At 53.8% G+C, this 21,706-nt stretch overlaps 6 protein-coding genes across 6 annotated transcripts; 3 read left to right on the top strand and 3 right to left on the bottom strand.

Moving 5' to 3' along the window:
• Window positions 1–249: 249 nt before the first annotated feature.
• On the top strand, window positions 250–2,529 carry PG985_000657 (uncharacterized protein; the record flags this gene model as incomplete). Its single annotated transcript, XM_066820426.1, has 7 exons — window positions 250–261; window positions 380–419; window positions 479–500; window positions 576–624; window positions 686–770; window positions 847–2,411; window positions 2,473–2,529. 7 exons carry the CDS (start codon window positions 250–252, stop codon window positions 2,527–2,529), a joined length of 1,830 nt encoding a protein of 609 aa, XP_066691305.1.
• Window positions 2,530–3,711: 1,182 nt separating this feature from the next.
• PG985_000656 (uncharacterized protein) lies at window positions 3,712–5,227 on the bottom strand (the record flags this gene model as incomplete). Its single annotated transcript, XM_066820425.1, has 2 exons — window positions 3,712–4,860; window positions 5,198–5,227. 2 exons carry the CDS (start codon window positions 5,225–5,227, stop codon window positions 3,712–3,714), a joined length of 1,179 nt encoding a protein of 392 aa, XP_066691304.1.
• A 3,861-nt stretch (window positions 5,228–9,088) lies between these two features.
• On the bottom strand, window positions 9,089–10,840 carry PG985_000655 (methyltransferase domain-containing protein; the record flags this gene model as incomplete). Its single annotated transcript, XM_066820424.1, has 1 exon — window positions 9,089–10,840. The coding sequence occupies one exon, from the start codon at window positions 10,838–10,840 to the stop codon at window positions 9,089–9,091; it is 1,752 nt and encodes a 583-aa protein (XP_066691303.1).
• Window positions 10,841–11,335: 495 nt separating this feature from the next.
• Window positions 11,336–12,211, top strand: PG985_000654 (syntaxin 6; the record flags this gene model as incomplete). Its single annotated transcript, XM_066820423.1, has 2 exons — window positions 11,336–11,382; window positions 11,482–12,211. The coding sequence occupies 2 exons, from the start codon at window positions 11,336–11,338 to the stop codon at window positions 12,209–12,211; spliced, it is 777 nt and encodes a 258-aa protein (XP_066691302.1).
• Window positions 12,212–12,737: 526 nt separating this feature from the next.
• On the bottom strand, window positions 12,738–14,433 carry PG985_000653 (RNA export mediator protein; the record flags this gene model as incomplete). The annotated part of the gene is made up of 2 exons (XM_066820422.1): window positions 12,738–13,520; window positions 13,579–14,433. 2 exons carry the CDS (start codon window positions 14,431–14,433, stop codon window positions 12,738–12,740), a joined length of 1,638 nt encoding a protein of 545 aa, XP_066691301.1.
• Window positions 14,434–17,447: 3,014 nt separating this feature from the next.
• PG985_000652 (uncharacterized protein) lies at window positions 17,448–21,706 on the top strand (the record flags this gene model as incomplete). The annotated part of the gene is made up of 3 exons (XM_066820421.1): window positions 17,448–17,592; window positions 17,733–21,612; window positions 21,667–21,706. 3 exons carry the CDS (start codon window positions 17,448–17,450, stop codon window positions 21,704–21,706), a joined length of 4,065 nt encoding a protein of 1,354 aa, XP_066691300.1.

Below are 21,706 nucleotides of genomic sequence, written 5' to 3'. Positions count from 1 at the left end.
CAGCCGCTACCAAGCAGTCCGCAGCAGTCTCCAACAACACGATTCAGCGACGTCGAACCCGAGGCTCGTGTCGATCCAACCTTAACCCTATCCTCACCTCTCTTGTCGCCGTCTTCCTCATCCTCAACCCCTCCAACATCCCCTGCGAAGCTACTGCCCAACCCTACTTTCTCCATCACCCAGCCCGGAGCTGCTGTTGAGCCTGCCGTCAAGCTACCTAGAGCTCCCATTACGACATCATCCTCCAAAATGGCTGCTGCTGTAAGCTCCCTCTTGGCCCGTATACACACCGCGTGATTCAAGACAGCTTGCAGAAGCTCCTTATCGCTACAATACATTGCATCGAGCATCGGCTGACCCTCGTCCGCTACTTTTTTAGGCTGCAAAGGCGAACGGCGATATGGATGACGTCCAGAAGGGTATGAAACGTCGCAGATGCACTTTTGCGAGATTTGTTGGCTGACGCTCTAGTGTCCAGGCAAGATCTACTCCGTGTCCGGGTATGTTCATATCTGATCAACAGCCGATTGCCATCGTTGTGATGTATTGGTCGCTTACTTTAATGCCGCATTCAGTCCCGTCGTGGTGGCCGAGAACATGACCGGAGTCGCCATGTACGAGTTGGTACGAACTCATCCTACCCCCATCCCCCCAACGTGCAACCTCTCACAGCCGTCATCAATAGGTGAAAGTCGGCCACGATAACCTAGTCGGCGAAGTCATTCGAATCAGCGCCGATCAAGCTACCATCCAAGTCTACGAAGAGACAGGTTCGTCCGCCCGCCTGCCGAAAGATAGAGAGAAAGAAAGAGAAGAACCATAACTGATCATATCGCTTGCGTACAGCTGGTGTGACCGTCGGTGACCCTGTCATCCGAACCGGCAAGCCCCTGTCCGTCGAGCTGGGCCCCGGTCTGCTCAACAACATTTACGATGGTATCCAACGTCCTCTGCAGAAGATTTCCGAACAGGCGGCTAGCATTTACATCCCTCGCGGTGTTGCCATGACCGCTCTCGACCGACAGAAGAAGTGGGAATTCACGCCTACGATGAAGGTTGGCGACCACATCTCTGGAGGTGACGTCTGGGGTACTGTTTTCGAGAACTCCTTCATCAAGGTCCACAAGGTCATGCTGCCTCCGCGCGCCAGGGGAACCATCACCAAGATTTCCGGCAAGGGCGAATACACCGTTGACGAGAAGATCCTCGAGGTCGAATTCAACGGCCAGAAGTCCGAGTTCGGTATGATGCAGACATGGCCTGTCCGTGTTCCCAGGCCGACAACCGAGAAGCTTGCCGCCAACCAGCCCTTCATCGTCGGACAGCGTGTATTGGATGCCCTGTTCCCCAGTGTGCAGGGTGGTACAGTCGCCATTCCCGGCGCTTTCGGATGTGGAAAGACTGTCATTTCCCAATCCGTCTCCAAATTCTCCAACAGCGACGTCATTGTCTACGTGGGTTGTGGTGAGCGAGGTAACGAAATGGCCGAAGTCTTGAAGGATTTCCCTGAACTTACCATCGATGTCGACGGCCGCAAGGAGCCCATCATGAAGCGAACTACTTTGATCGCCAACACGTCCAACATGCCCGTCGCTGCGCGAGAGGCTTCTATTTACACTGGTATCGCTGTTGCCGAGTACTTCCGAGACCAAGGCATGAACGTGGCCATGATGGCCGACTCGACGTCGCGTTGGGCCGAGGCTCTTCGTGAAATTTCCGGTCGTCTGGGTGAAATGCCTGCTGACCAGGGTTTCCCTGCTTACCTTGGTTCCAAGCTGGCCAGTTTCTACGAGCGTGCAGGTAAGGTCCAGACACTTGGATCTCCTGAGCGTGAAGGCAGTGTCAGCATCGTCGGTGCCGTCAGTCCCCCTGGTGGTGATTTCTCCGACCCGGTGACAAGTTCCACCCTCGGTATTGTGCAGGTCTTCTGGGGTCTTGACAAGAAGCTCGCCCAGAGAAAGCATTTCCCCTCGATCAACACCGGAGTCTCTTACAGCAAGTACACGACCGTGCTGGATAAGTGGTATGAGAAGGACTTCGCCGACTTCCCTCGGCTCCGCGACCGTATCAGACAGCTGCTGTCCGACTCCGAGGAGTTGGACCAGGTCGTGCAGCTTGTCGGCAAGTCGGCTTTGTCTGATCCTGACAAGATTACTCTGGATGTCGCCACCCTGATCAAGGAAGATTTCTTACAGCAGAACGGTTACTCATCCTATGATCAGTTCTGCCCCATTTGGAAGACCGAGTGGATGATGAAGCTGATGATGGGCTTCCACGATGAGGCGCAAAAGGCTATTGCTCAGGGGCAAAACTGGAACAAGGTCCGCGAGGCCACCAGCGACCTCCAGGCCAAGCTGCGAACGTTGAAGTTCGAGGAGCCGGGTGATGGCGAAGAGTCTGTCTGCAAGAAGGTATGTCGAACTGCGCCACGCCTCGATGTGTTTATTATCTTTACTGACCCCCCAACTTTAGTACGAGAGCATCAACCAAGATATGATGGACAAGTTTGCTGCGGTCTTGGATGAATAAGGAGAAGTCTGTTCGTTTGTAGTTTTAGGGCAAGCCCCGGGGTTTCGTTAGACCCAACCAGAGCCGCAGTTTGTTTCGAGGGTTCGCTCTTGTTTCAACTGTACTATCATAGGATCGTATGTCACAGTAGTTTGGAAGGGCGAGATCAGTAACGCCTTTCGAGGAACGAAGAAGAAGCGAGATGCAGAATAACAACACGTCAAGTCTGGAATACTCGACAGAGCCGACATCCCGAACGGGGTGTCTATAGTGGGATTAGTGAACATGTATGCATTTTACTTTCTTACATCAGAGGCCCCTTTAGCAGGATAGGACCTGCCAACAATGAATTTCGTGCATGAACAGCGCTTGGTTTTTGCTGCAAAGCCAATGTTTGATGGGAAGATGAACTCGAGCCAAGTCGGGGATGTTCAATTGCGACGTTTGGCGGGTGGTAGGTAGATTGTCCTGGGAAAGGGCACACAGCATGCCCAGGCGATATTGTAGGATCGTCCTTTTTCTGCTCTATTACAATTGACAGGTCCTCTTTCTCCTCCCTGTCCATGAGGCACTCTCGAGACTTATTATCTAATAATGCAATGTGAATATGCCAAGCTAAATACTAGTAGATATCTAAAAGGTAATAAGGAGTAAACAAGAGAAAGAAAAAGCATGCGTTAATGAGGGAAGATGGACGGAATCAGGCTGGGTAGGATATATATGATGGCTCGGGAGCTGGGTATCTTCGATGCCAAACAAGAAGTAGTAGGGGAGGAAAAAGCAAATAAAACACAGAAAACCAGAGAGAGAGGGGCGTGAAGAAGTACCCGAGGCAAGTTGGGCTTATCCTCCAATCGTCGAAAGTTCCTTCTCCTATAGATGCCTTCAAAGAATGAACGGAGTGCCGCCGTAATAGAGTGAGAATCGCTTCGTGGAAATGCTGGCCGCTAGAATGCCCCGGAAATAATGCCTCTCTCTCTTTTTTTAAAACTTCCCTTTTTCATGCCTCTCTGCATCGCCACATGCCCACCCTTTTTTTATCTGTTCGTATATCGTAATCATCCCTGTGCTCCGTATCCTATAAGAGAAGGCCAAAAGCCACTGAGAGCGCCTTGTGAGTTGCATCGTATATAATGATGCCTCATACCCAACGACTCTCTCATATTATACAAGGCTTGTCGTGTTTCCGGCCAGGTTTTTACCTTACTCCTTGTTCAAGAGCGGCTTCATTACCTCGAGCGCTTTCAGAGATTGCTCGTAGGACAAGATGACAGCGCCGGCGCGGGCAGTCGACAAATATGACAACTGCTCGCCGTCGCCTGTCTCGGCCATGCGCATCTCGGCCACGAGCCGGCCCGCAACGCCCGACACGATCCCCGTGGCCGCGATGGGCAAGTTCTCCAGATCGAGGAAGATAGGGACCAGATCTCCTTCCACGTCGCCCACTAGGGAATCTCCGAACACGCTGAGCTGCGTCTTGTCTAGTAGGAGAGAAGGCGGGTCCTCCTGAGCCAGCGTCATCGACAAGAACCGGGGCTGCAGCACGAGGACCGAGATCAGGCTCGTGTAGAGTTTGGTGTCGACATTGTCCAACCAGCTGCGGCGGGCATGTCCACCATTGCTGTCGTGGCCCGTGGCCCGTCGCGTCGGGGTAGGCCGATGGCTGAAGTGATTCAGCTGCTCCTGCTCGAGGTCCTTGCCCGAACAGAGCACTACCGTCAGGCCCTCTTCGATGAAAGGGACGACATCGCGCTTCTTCAGCAGCTCAAAGGTCCGCGTCTGCAACTCGGCGACGTTGGACGGTGGTGGCGTGGAAGGGGGGTCGCTGCTGACGCTGCCTCCTCTTACGTGTACTGTGGGTGACACGAAAGCGGACTCGTCCTCGGAGAACTCGAAGCCTCTACACAGCAGAGCTTGCACCACGGTTTGACGGTCCTTGGTGGGAACCAGGATGAAATCCGAATAATACGTGGTTATGAAGAAAATCGGGATGCCGGCAAGGGCGAGGGGTGAGGTCAGTTCCATGACGCCGGTGCCGGCATTCATTCCGGCGCTTATGACGGAGAGGATGAGGTAGCTGTCTTTGGAGATGGTGACCGTCTTGGACGCATCGTGGGGCAACCTCCGTATGACTGGCTCGAACACTTTCTTGGCCCAGTTGTCGTGGCACACAACCGAGCACTCGACGGGCGTGATGCTGACGTTGAGGAAGCCATGCTTGTTGTCGATGCTCAAGCCCTCAATCTCCTTTCCGCTGTCAAATTCCCCATTAGGCAACAGGACTTGAAGTATCGGCTGGAGAAAGACCGGGTAAAGGCTGAGGGGGATGTGTATTAAGCTGAAGGTCCCGTCCTGAGAAATGTTTATTAGCCTTCTTCTGGTGTGTCACAATTCAGTTGCCCTTTTGCTAGTAACGTCTCCCTAGATATGTCGCGTCACATGCGAGAGCTTTCGTTATCCACATGATGTTACCTACTTAGGCACGTTACCCGGGTCGCGAACGCTGTCAGATTGCAGTAGTACAGCTATAGTCAGAATATGACTAAGAGAAATTGCAAGCATGCTATGATGCAATCCTTGGCCATCTACCTATCTTTCACCTTATCGCGGAACTCTTGCAGACGGACAGGCAGATAGACGAGCCACACCGAGCGAACCGATCTTAATTGACAAATGATCGACGACTTACCAAAAATGATATCTGACTTGGGGAGTTCATTGTAACCAGAACGATGCTCGCTCACCGTTGATCGTGGCCTCACGGTGCTCATTCGACCACCACCACCAACCACGAGGGGCACGCGGGATCTGGGGATGGACCCTTAAAAAATGCACAGACGGAGTTCGAAGCGACCAGGCGCCGGACCGTGATTGGGCGGCTTTTTTTTTGGTTTTCCGGGTTCTCTTCCGCAAAAGCAAGACACGCTCGAGTTTAGCTGGTCCTTTGTATTGTCCGAGTTAGGTACTGAGAGTTCCAGGTATTGCGATTCCTTGGGAAATCCGGTGTGTCGCGAGGACTGACAAGGTAAGGGATGGTGGTTAAGAAAAGAAAGGTTTGTCGTCAGATGTCTCTCTTGCCCCAGCGAAATCGGTGCTGGAAGCCGGTTCGGACGTACTGCGCAGAACGGCCGAGATTCTGGATAGATAAAGAGTAAGGTTAAACGGCTTCCTCTCATTCTTTGTCTGCTCGCTCAGTCCCTCTCCTTCTTCCTCTTCCTCTTCTCGAGCTATCTAAAGACGCACGATAGGAGCCTGACTCGGGGATTCTGAGGGACCCTACCAGCCGACAAAGAGCGCTATGTGGGCCAGCGTTCTAGCAAGCCATGCTAATCGCACATGTCGGGGGAGAAGAGGCTGGGTCCTTTTTTAGAGACTGCAGATAGAGATGGTGCCGGATGACACCATGCTTGGTTTAGACGCGAGCTGGTGGAGGCGTTGAGTCAATAAGTAGTTTTCCTTCCCGTTCTCGGTGTGCTGGGATGGGATTTTTTCCTCTCGAACTCTCGTCGACCGCGGCGGGGCTTCTTCACAAGGTGGTATAATATATATACAACAAGGAGAAATGCAAATGCAGATGCAAATGCAATGCAAATGCGCGCTGCGATGCCCACCTGCAACCAACCAGAAAGAGATCCACGGGCCGCCGCCAACTCAAAATATGGTGTAGAATCAGGTGATGGGCGCGTACCTTGTAACCTATTGTCGTACTCGAAACAAAACAACAACAACAGAAACTCGAAAGACTGGACGAGATAGGTACTTACTTATACCTACACCGAGTTGGCCTGCATTAAGACCAATATTGTTTGTCTGGTTTCTGGCTGCATGCTAGCTTGCTTGCGAGTGCCTTTTTCTACCTTGTGGCTGCAACTCGACAGCCTCGAAATCAAATCACTACAGGATAACCTGACAAGGAGGACCATCGTGCCTGAACGCCAACGTCACAACCCCGACCAGCAGCATGCCCCGAATAGGCATCCCGTTGACGCACCTCGAACAGGGTGTATGCAGCTAGTTGGTGGATGTTGCTGCTGCTGTTGCAGGTGGTGGGTGGGAGTTTTGGAGCACGCACACGCCCCTCTCGAAAGAGACCCTGCCATATGGCGCGCAACGCAACACCCATCAGCCAGCATAAGCGCTACGACCAGGGGGGCGGTAGGTAGGTGCTGGGAGAGGAGGAAGGAGAATATAGAAGGGCAACAAACATGCTATAAAAATATAGCTAGGTACTTTATGTACCTACGTGACCAACCGGAGCTCGGAAATATCAATTGACCTATTTCCTGAAAGGTTAAGAGCTGCAGGCAAACTTATGTGATGTGGTTGTAAGCAGGTCTCAGCCAGCCATCCAGCGGCCGCAGGAATAAACCGTACCTAACTTCTCCATTGACAAAACCTGTCTTAATTATCCCACTTACTCCAGATTATAGAATTTAGCAGTGGAATGAACGAATACGACTGTAGTATTTTGGAGAACTGCGTGATCTTGAAGAGACTTGGCCTGTTTATTCTCGCAGGGGCTTGCCATGTGCAAGGAGTCCTTCCCTAAGTACCTGGAACCAAGTCCTGCCGCCTACTGGTAACCTACACGGACGTGGGGGAAGCTCACAACTTGCATGTACAGCGAGCCATCACTTGCAAATCGATTCATGACTGGCCCAGGCTGCTGCTTGTTTGCAATTAACCTATAAAAACCAATCAACACTTGAGCCAGCCACCAGCTGCGTCGAGCTGCATCGAGCTGCATGATGATGTCCCGTCTCTTCATCCGACTCCCACTCTCCCTCTCGGGGCGGGGTTCAAATGGAGGGAATTCCGCGAGTGCTCTACCCGCCGCGCATCGAATTGAGTAGGAGCAATGATTCCAACATGGCAATCCGCCAGGTCATCCCAACGTCATTTGGGGGGGAAGGGCCATAAGCCGATACAGCCAGGAACAGGGACATATCCGAATGACACACTATCAATCATGATAAGTATGTAGGTATGCAAATATACCTACCTATCTACGGTGAGACGTTCCCTACCTTAGTAATGTAGGCTTGTACTGTATCAATGTATGTAGTAGCAGAGATTGACACACCCAAGGCGATCCGCAGCTTTCCACTGAGAGCCGGGATAAAGCGCCGACCCCACAATGTGTCTTGCAGTAGCTCAGGTGCTTCAATAAACGCTCTGATTGCTGGAACGGGATGGGGTAAGAAGTCGTATCGTGTCCGACGCTTTCACCGAGTCCTGTCCTGGGGCCCTCGATGCTGCCAGGCCGTTCATCGCTTCCCACCAGATCTGCTCATCCATCTACCTACCACTTGTGCTGAATGCCGAATGCGTAGTCCAGGAACGAGACGACGAAGTCACACAAAGGGGTCGCACCAGGCCCACTCACGAGAGCCTCAAAACCACAGCCATAGTCTTACCAGCAGATTGGGTGAGATGTGATAAAAATGCTCGTACTGGGATCATCCGAGAATTCGACATACGTCAAAGTATGCATTTTTTGTTTGCAAAAGCCCAAAGCCGACTCTACCCTCTTCAGCGGCGCAGTACCCATGCCACGAATCCGCTCTCGTACCCCCACGCGTCCCCGGCTCCCCGAAGATACAAAGTATCGGTTCGATGCTGACTTGTTCAGCCGTCAGTGTGATGGACAGGGGCCAGGATCTCGGCTCTTCTAGTTCGAGCGACGATCTAGGATTTCCTGATCGATGCTTTCGTCACCGCCGCTCCGGGATTGGCTAGAGATCTGTGGCTATTATTGTCGATGATCATATGTTGCTCACGTTATTCTCAGCAGAACGTGACTGAAAGATATGAGATTACTACAGCATCATCTCTATATCTTGCTCCGCGCCCTTTTCATTGGGCTGCCAGGCCCATGAGCGATGAGGTCATCGCCACAACAGGTGACCTTTTTGTCATGGTCTTTTCGTGGCTTCCAGGGGGAACTCTCTATCAATACACCCCCTGCTTGAGCTAGGCCAGAAGCTAACTAGAAATCCAAGCAGCATCGGCATGCTGCATTCTGACACTCGCGCATAGAGCAATATGCGAGGGATTGGGTCTCGTAACCGAGCAATCGGTATCTAATCAGAGCAAGGGTAATTGACGTTCCAATGTTCCAAGACAAAGAAGATACTCTTGTGCATGATATGAGCCTGTTTTTGGACAACCAGGCCAAGTTGCTTGTCAGACCGAGTACAGGGTCGTGTAAGAGCCTTGCGTAACCTAAGAGCCTTGCGTAACCTAAGAGCCTTGCGTAACCACTCAAAGAAATAACGGCCGGGTTTCTGTTCCGGTGACCCTGCCAGAATGAGCCATCCGTTGATTAAAGGCGATTTGCAGCGGAAGTTGTGGTAATGGCACATTGCCGTTGATGATAACGACGAGCCCTGCTTCTCTGATCGGACAATGTTGCTATTCTTCACACGAGCATGGTCATCCAGAGGTCTCCTGATGGTACACCAATGACGGCCGCTTACGCCTGGTGGCTTCAGGCCATCCATCGTCTCTGAAATGTAATCCAATTCTTATTGGTCACCTGCGTATGTCAGACAGCCCAATCCGGCGGGGCCCGCAGCTCTCAAGAGTCACGTTTCTTGATGCCGACGACCACCAGGTTCCGCGGGCTTTCTTTGAAGTCAAAGACCGACTCTACCCAGCATTGCTCAACCAGATCAGTGTGCTGTTTGAGAAACAGCCAGCGATCAGTCACAATGAGAGATTCAACCACAGCAGCGCTGAAGGCCATCAGACTCCAGATGGCGCTCAACTCTCTTTTGCGGTGGCGGTATCGCTGCTCGTATGATGCAATCTCGTCATCCGTCATGTCGCCCATTTTCTCACTGACAACCTCGCACTGCTCATGGTAATCCGAATGAGTTGTCAACTTGACTATAGCACCCCGAATGTAGGAGTTGAGCGTTTTGTAACAGGCCTTTCGAAGGGAACCAATGATGATGGGATTTGTGCTCGTGTTGAACGGAGTCGACTCCTTTTCTGGCTTCATATCGGGATCGTGGTATACCTTCTGAATGACACCCTTATCGAGGAAGACTTTCTGAAGCACGGCACGATAGAAGTGACGGCTAAAGAAGTCATCGCTATCCTCTTCGCCCCAGTTCTGGGGTGCTTGGCAAGCCATCATTCTAGCAGTGATGTTGAGACGCACACCTGTCTCTTTGTAAGTGCAGAGACGCTCGCTCATAGGGAAGCCGTGCGGATCGCATTTTGCCGACTCCCGAATCACTCTACCGTTTATAGGCTGAGGCGTGGGCCGCATGAGGGGGTGCTTGTACGTTGGCGGACCAAGCTTTTCCGTCATTAAGTTGTAGCAGCATCCCACGATGGCTACTGCTCGTACACGTGGATTCAGAACGAGTGAGCGGATGCCGTGGTGAGATAGGTTCCCGCAGGAATGGATGGAGATCGCCATGAGCCGCAGGTCTTTGGCTTCTTGCTCGTTAAGGCTGGGCGCGGCTTCCAGCTGACCGACTACGTCGGACAAGTCGCCAGACTCCAACCTTCCGGATATGTAACGTATGAAGCCCTTGCCTTCCTCTGGCGTGTAAACGGCTTCCAAGTCTCGCCTGGGTCTAAAGTCGACAGCAGATTCCTCTGAGATTTCTAATGAGCTGGCCACTTCTGGTTCGGCTAACTTGCCGTACAAGCGCTGCTGCCACAGTTTCTTGTTGCGCATAACCTTTTCTTTCTCGGCCAATCCAGCAAGCGTATCTAAGGCTTTGGCCCCTGTAATATTGTGTTCTCTGCCCTCGACGGCCACAATGTGTTTGTTGTACGGGGCGCTTGCCAGAGCTCTACCGAGGTAATTTTGGCCACTCCCAAAGTCGACAAAATGCGTGATATCGTCACCAGCTATGTCGGTGAAGTCATCGGCTAGCTCGTTGATGTAGCTGGCGAAGTTGCTGACTTCGTGGATCTTCTTGGGCTTCATGCCCACCACCACCTGGCGAGTGAGCTTCGGCAGCTTTTCCGGCTGAGCGAAGTCCCGGGCAAGACTGAATCTCCGAACATCCTTGATGTACTGCACCAGACTCTCGGGCGGCCGTTCATCTTCTGCAAGCAGATCCAAGTCCTTTCTCATGAGCACATCCAGCAGCTGCATGGGCTCGTTGCGGACAAGGTAGTCTTGCCAGTCTTCGGGCACAATGGTCTGGAATAGCCCAGGCTCACTCGTGAAGAAATCTAGAATGTGCACGCCGCCGCATAGTGTGCGGAATATGGTCGAGGTTGTCGCAAATTCCAACAGGCTCTCCACATACTCTTCAGGGCCGGCCCAGCAGTCCGGGTAAGGCAGCGGCGTTTCTGGCTTCATGATGGCAAATCGCAGGCAGGTCCGAAGAAGATCAGAGGACGGTTACTGAGCCTGACTCATGAAATTGGCAGATTGTGCTTGCGCATATACATACACCAGACCCAGATGCGCTGAGTGCGACCCTGTTGCCTGTGTGTGTAAGTGGCCGTGAATAATTTAGTCAGCCGAGAAATTTATGAATTTAGTGAGACCTGATGGAGTTAGGAAGCCGCCTACGCCAAGTTGCAGTGATTGGATGCCAATGCGGCGGCACCTTCCCGCGATTGGATTGGTCTGCTAGTTGAATCGGAACCACCACGTCATGCCTTAGCTCCCCCATCTGGCTCTCTGGCTCGGTCTCAGCCTTGTAATGCGACATACATTGCCCATCAATACTTAGCTAATTTACCATCTACAATATCGGGGCTGTAATATGAATTCGGTCCCCTGACGAGCCAAAACTGCGAACTTCAGATGTAGCACTCTCGTTTACGTGCCTTTGATTGATCCGGCAGGATGATGTCCTCAACTAACGAGGAGGATCCTTTCCTCCAAGTCCAACAGTAAGTCGCTCCCCTTTTTATCACATGCCGTGACCAATCAATCCGTCTGTGTACATTGAATAACAGCATTGTATCCCTGGCCAACTGACAGCCATCCAGAGATGTACTTGCCCAACTACAACAAACACGGCCACTGTTCGCCTCGTATCTGCGCATTCGCTCCCTGACAACCGCATCGAACTCGCCCGAATTGGCCTCCGCGCGATCCGATCTCGAGTCGTCCCTCAGCTCGCTGGCCGAGGACCTGACGGACCTCATCGAATCCGTCAAGGCCGTCGAGAGCAACCCAGCCCAATATGGCCTGACGACGGCGGAGCTGCGGCGGCGGCAGCGCCTGGTCCAAGAAGTCGGCGGCGAGGTGGAAGACATGCGCGAGGAGCTCTCCAAGGCCACGGCCGGCGCCTCCTCGTCCAAGAACAAGAACGTGCGCGATGCCACCCGCGCCGCCAACTCGGACCTGCCCGACCCCAACGCGTTCGCCATGGACTACGGCGACGACGACGAGAACGGGCCGGACTACAACGCCGAGTTCGAACAGCAGCAGCAGCAGCAGATGATGCGGGACCAGGACGAGCAGCTCGACGGCGTCTTCGTGACGGTCGGCAACCTGCGACGGCAGGCCGACGACATGGGCCGCGAGCTCGAGGAGCAGCGCGAGATGCTCGAGGTCGTCGACAACCTGGCCGACCGTGTCGGCGGCCGCCTGCAGACCGGTGTCGCGAAGTTGGCCACAATCGCGCGGAAGAACGAAGACCGCTGGAGTAGCTGCTGCATCGCAGCCCTGATCTTTGTCTTGATCATTCTGCTGGCCTTGCTACTCATTTTATAGTCTCACGTTCTTGTGTATAGCGAGCCCCAACAAAGCTGCAAGCGCCATGCCGGGCGCACACAAGACATGGAAGGGGCATGCTTGTATTGTTCTGTATTTGTATTTTCATATGTTAGTGGCGTGGCGTACTCTGGCAATGGGCAATGAAACAATTTCTGGCACTAGTAATGCGCAACAGGTCCGACAAGGAATCTGCGGACGAGGACGCGCGGTAGTGTAGTTACAATATCGAGAGAAGTCACATCAAGAAGGACGGGCGTAATGAATAAGTCTGCCAAACAGACTTAAGGTTCTTTTCGACTATATTGCTTGCACACCCTCGAACGTGAGTCTTAGTGCAGAGTGCTGCTCGCCTCAGATGAGAAAGCGTGCAATGATGTCTAGCTGAATTGTGTTCCAAGGTATAACCAGAATTGCCCCCGTTCAACGCCGGTATCTACGACCATGTGTATATGTCTCTCGTTGTGGCCTCTGATTATTCCGTGTCCATATCCTGGGAAGCTGACTAACGGCCAGCCCCTTTCCCTTAGACACCAAGGTCTAGACCCATGTCCCTCTTGTACATGACCGCCAATACTTGCAGGCCCATGACCCCTGGTGTCTTTTTGGGTGCACTGTTCGGAAACTCGACCAATGCTCTTCGTAGTGCAGCCACAGCGGCGCTGCCGTAGAAGTTGATGAACTTTTCTTCGTGTTGGTTCAGCATTGACTTCAGTACTATGCACTGTGTATCCGTTATCTCCTCGGGCGGCGTGTTCACTATGTTCGCCATCGATTTCCAGTAGCGAGACGGTGGCCAAGGGTTGATGTTGCTCGACTTGGAAAAGTCCCGCAGGGCGATTGAAGCGTAACCGATGCCCAGTCCCATCATGCGGTCGTTGTGCTGCTGTTCCGATATCCACGCGCCGTCATCCTTCCTCCAACCGAGCCGGAGTCGGCCTTGTTCGGTCTTATCGCTGCCCCTGTAACCGAAGACGACGGGGCAGACAATCCGGAACTTGGCCATCAGGATGTCTATCAGAGATTTCCCACGCCAGAGGAATTCTTTGGCCGAGAACAGCTGTGCGGTCACGACTCCAACGGGGTCTGCGCTCCGAGGCGAGGCACCACATTCATTGATGAATTGGTTGACAATTGCCTTGCCGAGTTGGTTCATAAGATAGAGGAAGAGGGCCGGAAGTTGAGGCCCGTTGTGCAAGGCACCCTCAACCGGTTCCCGGCTGTCTACCACAAAGCTCGATGGATCTATCATAGGACTCGGTGGCTGACCATTCAGTGCTGCCATCAGAATTGATTTGATGCTTTCCAGCTGTGCAATCACCTGTCAGTATCACAATACAGCAACAGTACATGTCTGTGTAACTTACTTGTTTCTTGTTGGCGCCTTTCCCACCTGTTAGCTGACCCAGACTTTTGCGTATTTCGCGTCGCATTTCTCCCATCAGCTTCTTAAGTTGAGGGTTGGTCTTGGCATGTTCCGTCATGAGCGCGCGCAGCTTCTTCAGGCTCTTGTGTATCTGCACATAGCGATCGGCATCCGGGGCAGCGGGTGGTTTTGTTGGTTGGCTTTGCGCTGGGGCCTGGGCAGCGGGTTTCGACGCTGCTGCTGAAGCTGGAGCAAATGGGTTTGCAGTTTGCGACGTCGCAGGCTTTGTAAATGGCGAGGCTGCAGCAGTGGGCGGCGCGGCTGGAGAGGTATGGCCATTTATCTTGGGTGGCTCAGCCTGGAAAGGATTCTTAGGTGGACCGGTTGCCACTGGGGGAGTTGACTTTGCAGCATTGGGCTGCGTAGTTGCGGTAGCGTCGTCTTTGCTCGGCGAGGAACTGGTATTCGGCGGTGAAGGCTTTGGCTGAGGTGCCGGTTGTTCGATCTTTGGTGGAAGCTTGGGAACGGTTTGGGCTTGAAGAGCCCGAAGACGTTCTTCCTCGTCTCTGAGCTTTTTCTCGTGCCTCAAGCGTTCTTCCTCGCGTCGCTGTCGATCCTTAATCTCTTGCTCGCGTTTTTCCAGCCTGTCTTGCTCTTGGCGATATTTATGATCGTCGAGGGCCTTGAGGGCTCGCTCGCGCACATCGTCGTGTATGGATTGCGCTTGCATAAGCATCTCCAAATGATTTATCTCGCCATTCCTGTCCTCTGATAGATAGGTCGAGTCGGGCGATCGCACCGGGCTCGATCTGGAGTGCGGCGTCCAACGACGCCCTGCGGGAGAAGTGCCCGCCATTGTAAGTCGAGTAGGGAATGGGTCATTGCATTGCAGCGCAAATGACCAAAGAAATTGCGCAGCTGTGAGCAGCCTGGTGCAGTGGGAACCAGCGTGAACTTCCTAGATGCGCGATTGAAATGCACGTCGTGACGAGGTCAAAAAAGAAGGTCTTCGAGGGCTACAACGCGGTTCAGACAAAGCCGCATTGATTGATGTAAGTCAGTTTACAATAAATGATAAGAGCTAATCGAGGCTCGATCCCGCGTTCTGTTGGCAGAATTCTCCAGATTATCTCAAAAGCGGTAAGGGTGGGTTAGGCGGTGAAGCCAGCTCCCTGGTCCGCCGTGCGAGCGTGCATAGGTGTTTTCTCCAATCCGATGGCGAGCTGCCTGGAATTTTAGAACGGACCATTCCCTGGCTTTTGGTCGATCAGCCTTAACTTCGGGCTCCTTGGACCCAAAGATAGCAGCGCATCCTGACGTAGGTCATCTTTGTATGACACGAGGTGAGATGATGTGGATTGTGCATTTGTGGTCCTTTTGGTCCTGATATACGGCTCAACTCGGGGTCCTTGGTCCTGTTGTTGCAAGAATAGCCTACACGGTAACAACCGTACAGGGACCACGCGGCCCCAGACCCAAAATGAAAGGTACTGCAAATGGGCATTCACACTGATGCAATTACTTGGTAGAAAAATGACGAGTTGCTTCTTTGTAGCCTAGAATATCTATCGCGCTGTAGGATTTTATTTATAGTATGACAAACAACATACTATTACGGGGAGTATTAGTTTATAGATGTGAATCTGGCTGGAGGTTAGGTAGACCATACCTAGCAAGATTTCTACTGTGCTGTTTCCCTGACAATCATACCGAGCATCAAGGCTAGCGTTGGTGCGTTTTGTCGTGTTGCATTGGCAGGACAGGGCCGACAGGCTTTCCCACTTTCAGGCCTTCCTTGAACACGGAGTTACACTGACACGGACGCTGAAGCAACGTGACCAGGCAGACCCTTCTCCTCGACCAGAACAAAGCAACCAAGATTCCAATTTTCTTCATGCAAAGCATTGTCTAATGTACTAGGGAAGGCATGATGATTGGCGTTGGGAAAAGCTCTGCTCCCAATATCTATCTACATCTAGTCCCCGTCTGGCGAGCTAGCAGTAATGCAGCCGCAGACCAGACTTGCCATCGCCCGTAGTCGAGCAGACGGAGCGGCGCGGACGATCTAATTGGTGAGGCTTGGCCCTTGGAGCTATGGCTTTCTTGCATTGCGCTTACTTGGACTTAGAAGGAGCCTGGATGATCTCTGTGTTTCGTAATGGCCCAAGAAGTGGGCAGCTTGGTAGCAAAAGAAAAAGCGACGGGCGTAACTCTAATCAGCTGTGGAAGCTCTCCCCTCCAAAACGAGTGCCTGTGACTGGCGATGATGGCACACAAGTAGAGGCTCAATTTGCTATTAAGAGGCTCGTCCTGTTCATCTCCCCTTCATCAATGATTGGCACGGAATGAAACAGTACCCTCGGATACTGAAGTGGTATGCAAGTCAACTGCGTCAATGGCAGGCAGGTACCCTCAATGAGGGTGCAGAAACACAATAGTGTGGTTTGATATTGACGGATCCCATGGCGTCGGGGGGGACACTCTCGCTTCAGTGGGGAGGAGGGATGGCTAGTGGGTTTACTTACGTGAGAGCAGCAGAGCTCTACCTCATCTGAGAGGCTAGGACCAAGCACTAGGGCCAGAGTTGACGACGCTAGACGGTTCGTTTCCAACTCTACGTGGGAAGGGTGCCGCCGCAACCCCACGCAGCGAGGGTACACTGACCACTCCATTCGACAGAGCGATGGGAAAGCCACCAAAAAAAGAAAAGCTCTGTTTCGGCTGTCGTGTCCTCCCCAGCGTCCATCCCGGGCGCGGGCAGAGTGAGGCCATTGAGAGAATCCGAGATAAGAATCTGCCAAGTCTGTATGTCTAACAGGCAGAATGCGCGTGTGCACCACAGGCATGGACCCCAGGCTGCGGTCAGGTTCAACCTGCCTGCTGGATTTGCATGGCCCTGCAGCCGGGATAGATCCAGGCTCTGTTGGCTGTCGTCATGTGTGTAAATCAGCCAGCTAAGGTTGGTCGGCACCTAGGTCTGGGCTGCCTACTTGCCTACGTAGCTCGACTGGGGGGCGATTTCAATAACCCAAGGATACCTAACAGGAGCTGTCAGCCCCACTTGCTTGGGTCAATCGCCCCCCAAGTACTGCCCCAAGCAGCAAGCAGAGTCTCCCACCAGCCTGAGTCCAACCGCAAATGGAAAGAAAGCGAGAAAGAGAAAAGAGAGCGAGCGAGAGACAGGCACCTTGGCACTCGGACACACAGACAGAGAAAGCAAGCACCCCAAACCCAAGCCAGAAAAAGTGAGGAGTCCAGTCCCAGTCCCACTGCACTGGCAGTAGCAAGAGCTCTAGCGAGTTACCTAAGGCAGGTGTCTTCTCCGAATGTCATCACATCACCATCAACCTCTTTCCCTCTCTCCCCTTTCCTACCTCACTAACTTTTACTCGTTCGTGACTCTCTCCCATCTTCCTATCCGGATAGCCCCTCTCAAGTGAACTTGACATTCCTTCTGCAAGCCCTCTCTCTATCTATCTCTCTCTCACTCTCTATCTCTATCCATCTCTGCCAACGCACCAGCAACCACTACCACATTACACACCCACACACACACACACACACACACGCACAACAGCTTACATCTCAACGTAACAACTTCATCCTCTCTCTTTGATCCTTTTTTGTTAGTCGCGAGAACGGGCCAGCCCACTCCTCCGAGGCGACCACTCTGGGGTCCATTGATTCCTCCGAATATACCACAAAACATAGGCCAGCAGGATAGCTCTACAGCACCGCTTCCTATCTCCATCTTCGCATCAATTCAGTGATCGCACTACTTTAGCTGTCATTAGCTAGCTTCCCGTCGATTGACGTCTCCGGCGCCGCACACGACGTGCATTTGCACCTGCACCTGCCTGCCCGCCCACCATGGAGCAGCAGAACAACCAACAACAACCACAGCAGCCCCCCGCGGGGGGCGTCAACGGTCCGACCGGCCGCCGCCTACACATTGCTCATCGTCGCAGCCCTTCGGAGTTGACGCCCTTGATGAGCATGTTCTCGAACCCGGGAAGTAAGTTGACCTGGCCTGGCCATTGCACGGTGCTGACTCCATCGCCACTGCCCCTCTCCGATATGTCCGAGTCGATGCTTTTTCCCCCCACGCCTTTAACATAAAAATGTGTTGATGCTGATATCTTTGTCTGCTTATAGTGGAGCAGCTGGCTCTTCAACAACAAATTGAGCTGTTGCAGCAGCAGCAGCAACAGCTTCAAGCTACACAGCAACAGTACATGAACATGGGCATGATGCCACCTGGCCAGCTCGGCCCTGGTGGTAACTTCAACCCCCTTCAGCCCATGACCAACATGTCTCCTCAAGCAGGCTTCCAGTTTCCCAATCAGCTCCCGCAGCAGTCCAACCAGCCCATGGGCGCCCCGAGCCAACCCATGGCACACCGTCGCAACCAGTCCGCAATTCCTAACATGGGAATTGGTCCTCCCCCCGCCCCTTCCGCTGGGGCCTCGGGAGCTCCTTTTGGCCAGTTTGAAAACCCGCAGCCCCAGGGCCCGCCCCAAGGTCGGGAGAATACTGCCCCTCGCGGAGGTAGGGGTGGCGGCGGCGCAGGAGGAGGACATCAACGAAGACATTCTCTGGCTTTAGCCGATGCCAAGAAGGCGGCGGAGCTGGCTCAGCAGAAACGCACCACCACCGGGTTCCAATTCCCTGGACCCGGAGCTTCAACTGATGCTCCTGCTGGGGACGAGTCCAAGACTACGACCGCAACTGACACGCCCATTGCTCAAGGCTCCACTACGCGTGGTGGCCGAGCCGGTCATGGACGCAGCCAGAGCATGGCCGTTGGCAGCAACGGTCGTGGCGGCGGCGGCGGTGGTGGACGAGGTGGCGCCGAGGGTGGCCAGGGCGGCCGCGGTGGCCATGGCCGCTCATCTTCGCGCAACTTTGACGGAAACTGGCGCAACCAGGCGCAGGCGCAGGACCAGCCTGGACAAGGTCAACAGCCTTTCCAGCCCGGACATCGTTCTCGAGGCTCCGTCAGCCAGCAGTCCGTCTCTTCGATTGGAGCTTTCCAGTACCCCGGCCAGCCTCAGATGATGCAAGTCCCCGGTCAAATGCCAATGATGCAAATGTATCCTGGTCAGCTTAACCCGATGCAACTGAACCAGCTTCAGGCGCTACAGGCAGCTCAGATGAACGGAGGACAGATGGTTGGTCTGCAGGGCAGCCAGCATGCCCCTCAGCTGGGTGGACAGCAAAACCAACAGCAACAGAGGAAGACTCTCTTCACCCCTTACCTTCCTCAGGCTACACTACCGGCTCTCCTTGGCGACGGCCAGCTCGTGTCGGGTATTCTCCGTGTGAACAAGAAGAACCGAAGCGATGCCTATGTCTCGACCTCGGATGGCCTGCTTGACGCCGATATCTTTATTTGTGGCAGCAAGGATCGTAACCGAGCTCTCGAGGGCGACCTTGTAGCCGTGGAATTGTTGGACGTCGATGAGGTTTGGGGCCAGAAGCGAGAGAAGGAAGAGAAGAAGAAGCGTAAGGACATTACCGACACTCGCTCCGGTTCTGTTAGTGGCAACGGGCCTCCTGGAAACACCAACGGAGATGACGCTGGTAACGGCGAGGGCGGTATTCGCCGACGCGGCAGTCTGCGCCAGCGACCGACCCAGAAGAAGAACGACGATGTCGAGGTTGAGGGTCAAAGCCTACTTCTTGTCGAGGAGGAGGAGATCAACGACGAAAGCAAGCCGCTCTACGCCGGCCACATCGTGGCGGTCATTGAACGCGTTGCCGGTCAGATGTTCTCGGGTACTCTTGGGCTGCTCCGTCCCAGCGCCCAGGCCACTAAGGAGAAGCAAGAAGCTGAACGTGCCGCCAGAGATGGCAGCAGGCCTCAAGACAGCCGCCAGCAAGACAAGCCGAAGATTGTGTGGTTCAAGCCTACCGACAAGCGAGTGCCACTCATTGCCATTCCCACAGAGCAAGCTCCGAGGGACTTTGTTGAGAAGCATCAGGATTATGCCGATCGCATCTTTGTTGCGTGCATCAAGCGCTGGCCCATAACCTCTCTTCACCCCTTCGGTACACTTGTCGAGCAATTGGGCAGAATGGGCGACCTTAAGGTGGAAACCGATGCTTTGCTGCGAGACAACAACTTCTCTTCGGATGAGTTCTCCGAGGCTGTCCTGCGGAGCGTCGGTCTCCAAGACTGGTCTTTGGCCAAGGAGGACGAAGCTGCCATCAGCGCCCGCCGCGACTTCCGAAGCGAGACCACCTTCACGTTGGATCTTGCTGGCACTGGAGAGCTCGGCGATGCTATCCACGTCAAGACCGAGTCGGACGGAAAGATCGAGATTGGTATTCACGTTCCCGACATTGCTCACTTCGTCAAGTCCAACTCGCTTGTTGACCGCGAGGCCAAGAAGCGCGGCACTGCGGTACACCTGGTGAACCGAACGTGTGCTCTGCTGCCACCGAAGCTTGCGGCCGAGGTGTGCTCTCTTACGCCAGGCCAGGACAGACTGACAGTCTCCGTCGTCTTCCGTGTTAACCCGCAGACCGGTGTTGTTGCTGAGGGCGACACGTGGGTGGGCAAGAGTATCATCAAGAGCAGCGCGAAGTTGGCCCTCCAGGAGATCGATGAGGCCTTGACCAACCAGGCCACGTTCAAGCACGACGCTGTTGAGGTTAAGGATGTCCAGATTCTCAGCGCCGTTGCTCAGAAGTTCCGCGAGAGACGTTTGGGATCTGAGGATGAGCCTATTGCTCCCTTGCGATTGCTTCACCAGCTGGACGACGAGAACATCCCAATCCAGCACAACGTTTTCGACTCCACCTCTGGTACCGAGCTTGTGGAGGAGCTGTTGCACAAGGCGAATGCTTATGTCGCCCAGCGTCTGGCGCAAGGCCTGCCCGAAAAGGCAATCCTGCGCCGCCAAAGCACGCCCAGTGCTCGTCGACTCCAGACCTTTGTTGAGCGCATGAGAGGTATTGGATACGACTTTGATACCAGCAGCAGTGGCACTCTTCAGAACAGCCTCTTCAGGATCGACGACGCTGACATCCGCAAGGGTATGGAGACTCTCTTGATCAAGAGCATGCATCATGCCAAATACTACGTCGCCGGAAAGACCAACAAGCAGATCTGGTCGCACTACGCGCTGAACCTACCCCTATACACTCACTTCACCAGCCCTACGCGTCGCTACGCAGATATGATTGTCCACCGTCAGCTGGAAGCCGTTCTTTCCGAGGGCAAGATTGAGTACAACGAAGACATTGAGAACCTGGTCAAGACTATCGAATCTTGTAACACCAAGAAGGAGTCGGCCCAGAACGCTCAAGAGCAAAGCATCCACATTGAGTCTTGTCGCATCATGGACAAGAAGCGCCAGGAAGTCAATGGCGACTTGATCAGCGAGGGTATTGTCATTTGCGTTTACGAGTCTGCCTTTGACGTACTAATTCCCGAATGGGGCTTTGAGAAGCGAGTCCACTGCGACCAGCTTCCGCTCAAGAAGGCCGAATTCAGAAAGGACAAGCGGGTCTTGGAGCTTTACTGGGAGAAGGGAGTGCCGAGCTCTGCCTACGTCCCCGAGGACGAGAGACCCAAGGCTCACCAGTCCCAGCGTATGTCCAATGCCATTGCTGCTGCCCGACAGGCCGAGGAGGCCGACCGGGTGAAGAAAGAGCGCGAGGAGGCCGCCCGCAAGCAGACGGAGACAGGCACCATTTCTACGGACGATGTCGACGCCCTCTTTGACGATGACGACGATAACGCATCCGACATTACCGAAGCAATGGCGGGCGCGTCGCTTGCCGAGCGACCTACCCAGAGCGTACCAGGCTCGCCCACTCGGTCGACATCGAACGCTGGTGTGCTGCACCGCACTCGATCAGACTCCAAGGTACCCATGGCCGAGGCCGTGGAGACTCGTCTCACCAACAAGGAGAAGTATCTTAAGCTATTCAAGCTGAGAGAGGAAGGCGGTGACTATATCCAAGACGTCACCGAGATGACGAGAGTGCCCGTCATTCTCAAGACGGATCTGTCCAAGAGCCCACCGTATGTGCTACCCCAACAAACGCCACCATTTAACCAAGCTAACCGAAGTTACAGCTGCCTTACCATCCGCTCTCTCAACCCCTATGCGCTATGA

The sequence above is a fragment of the Apiospora marii genome (genome assembly GCF_038362585.1).
Source record: "Apiospora marii strain CBS 49790 chromosome Unknown utg000001l_segment0_segment0, whole genome shotgun sequence".
Taxonomy (NCBI): Eukaryota; Fungi; Ascomycota; class Sordariomycetes; order Amphisphaeriales; family Apiosporaceae; genus Apiospora; species Apiospora marii.
The sequence above is the reverse complement of the archived record's forward strand: the minus strand, read 5'-3'. Positions and strand labels throughout refer to the sequence as shown.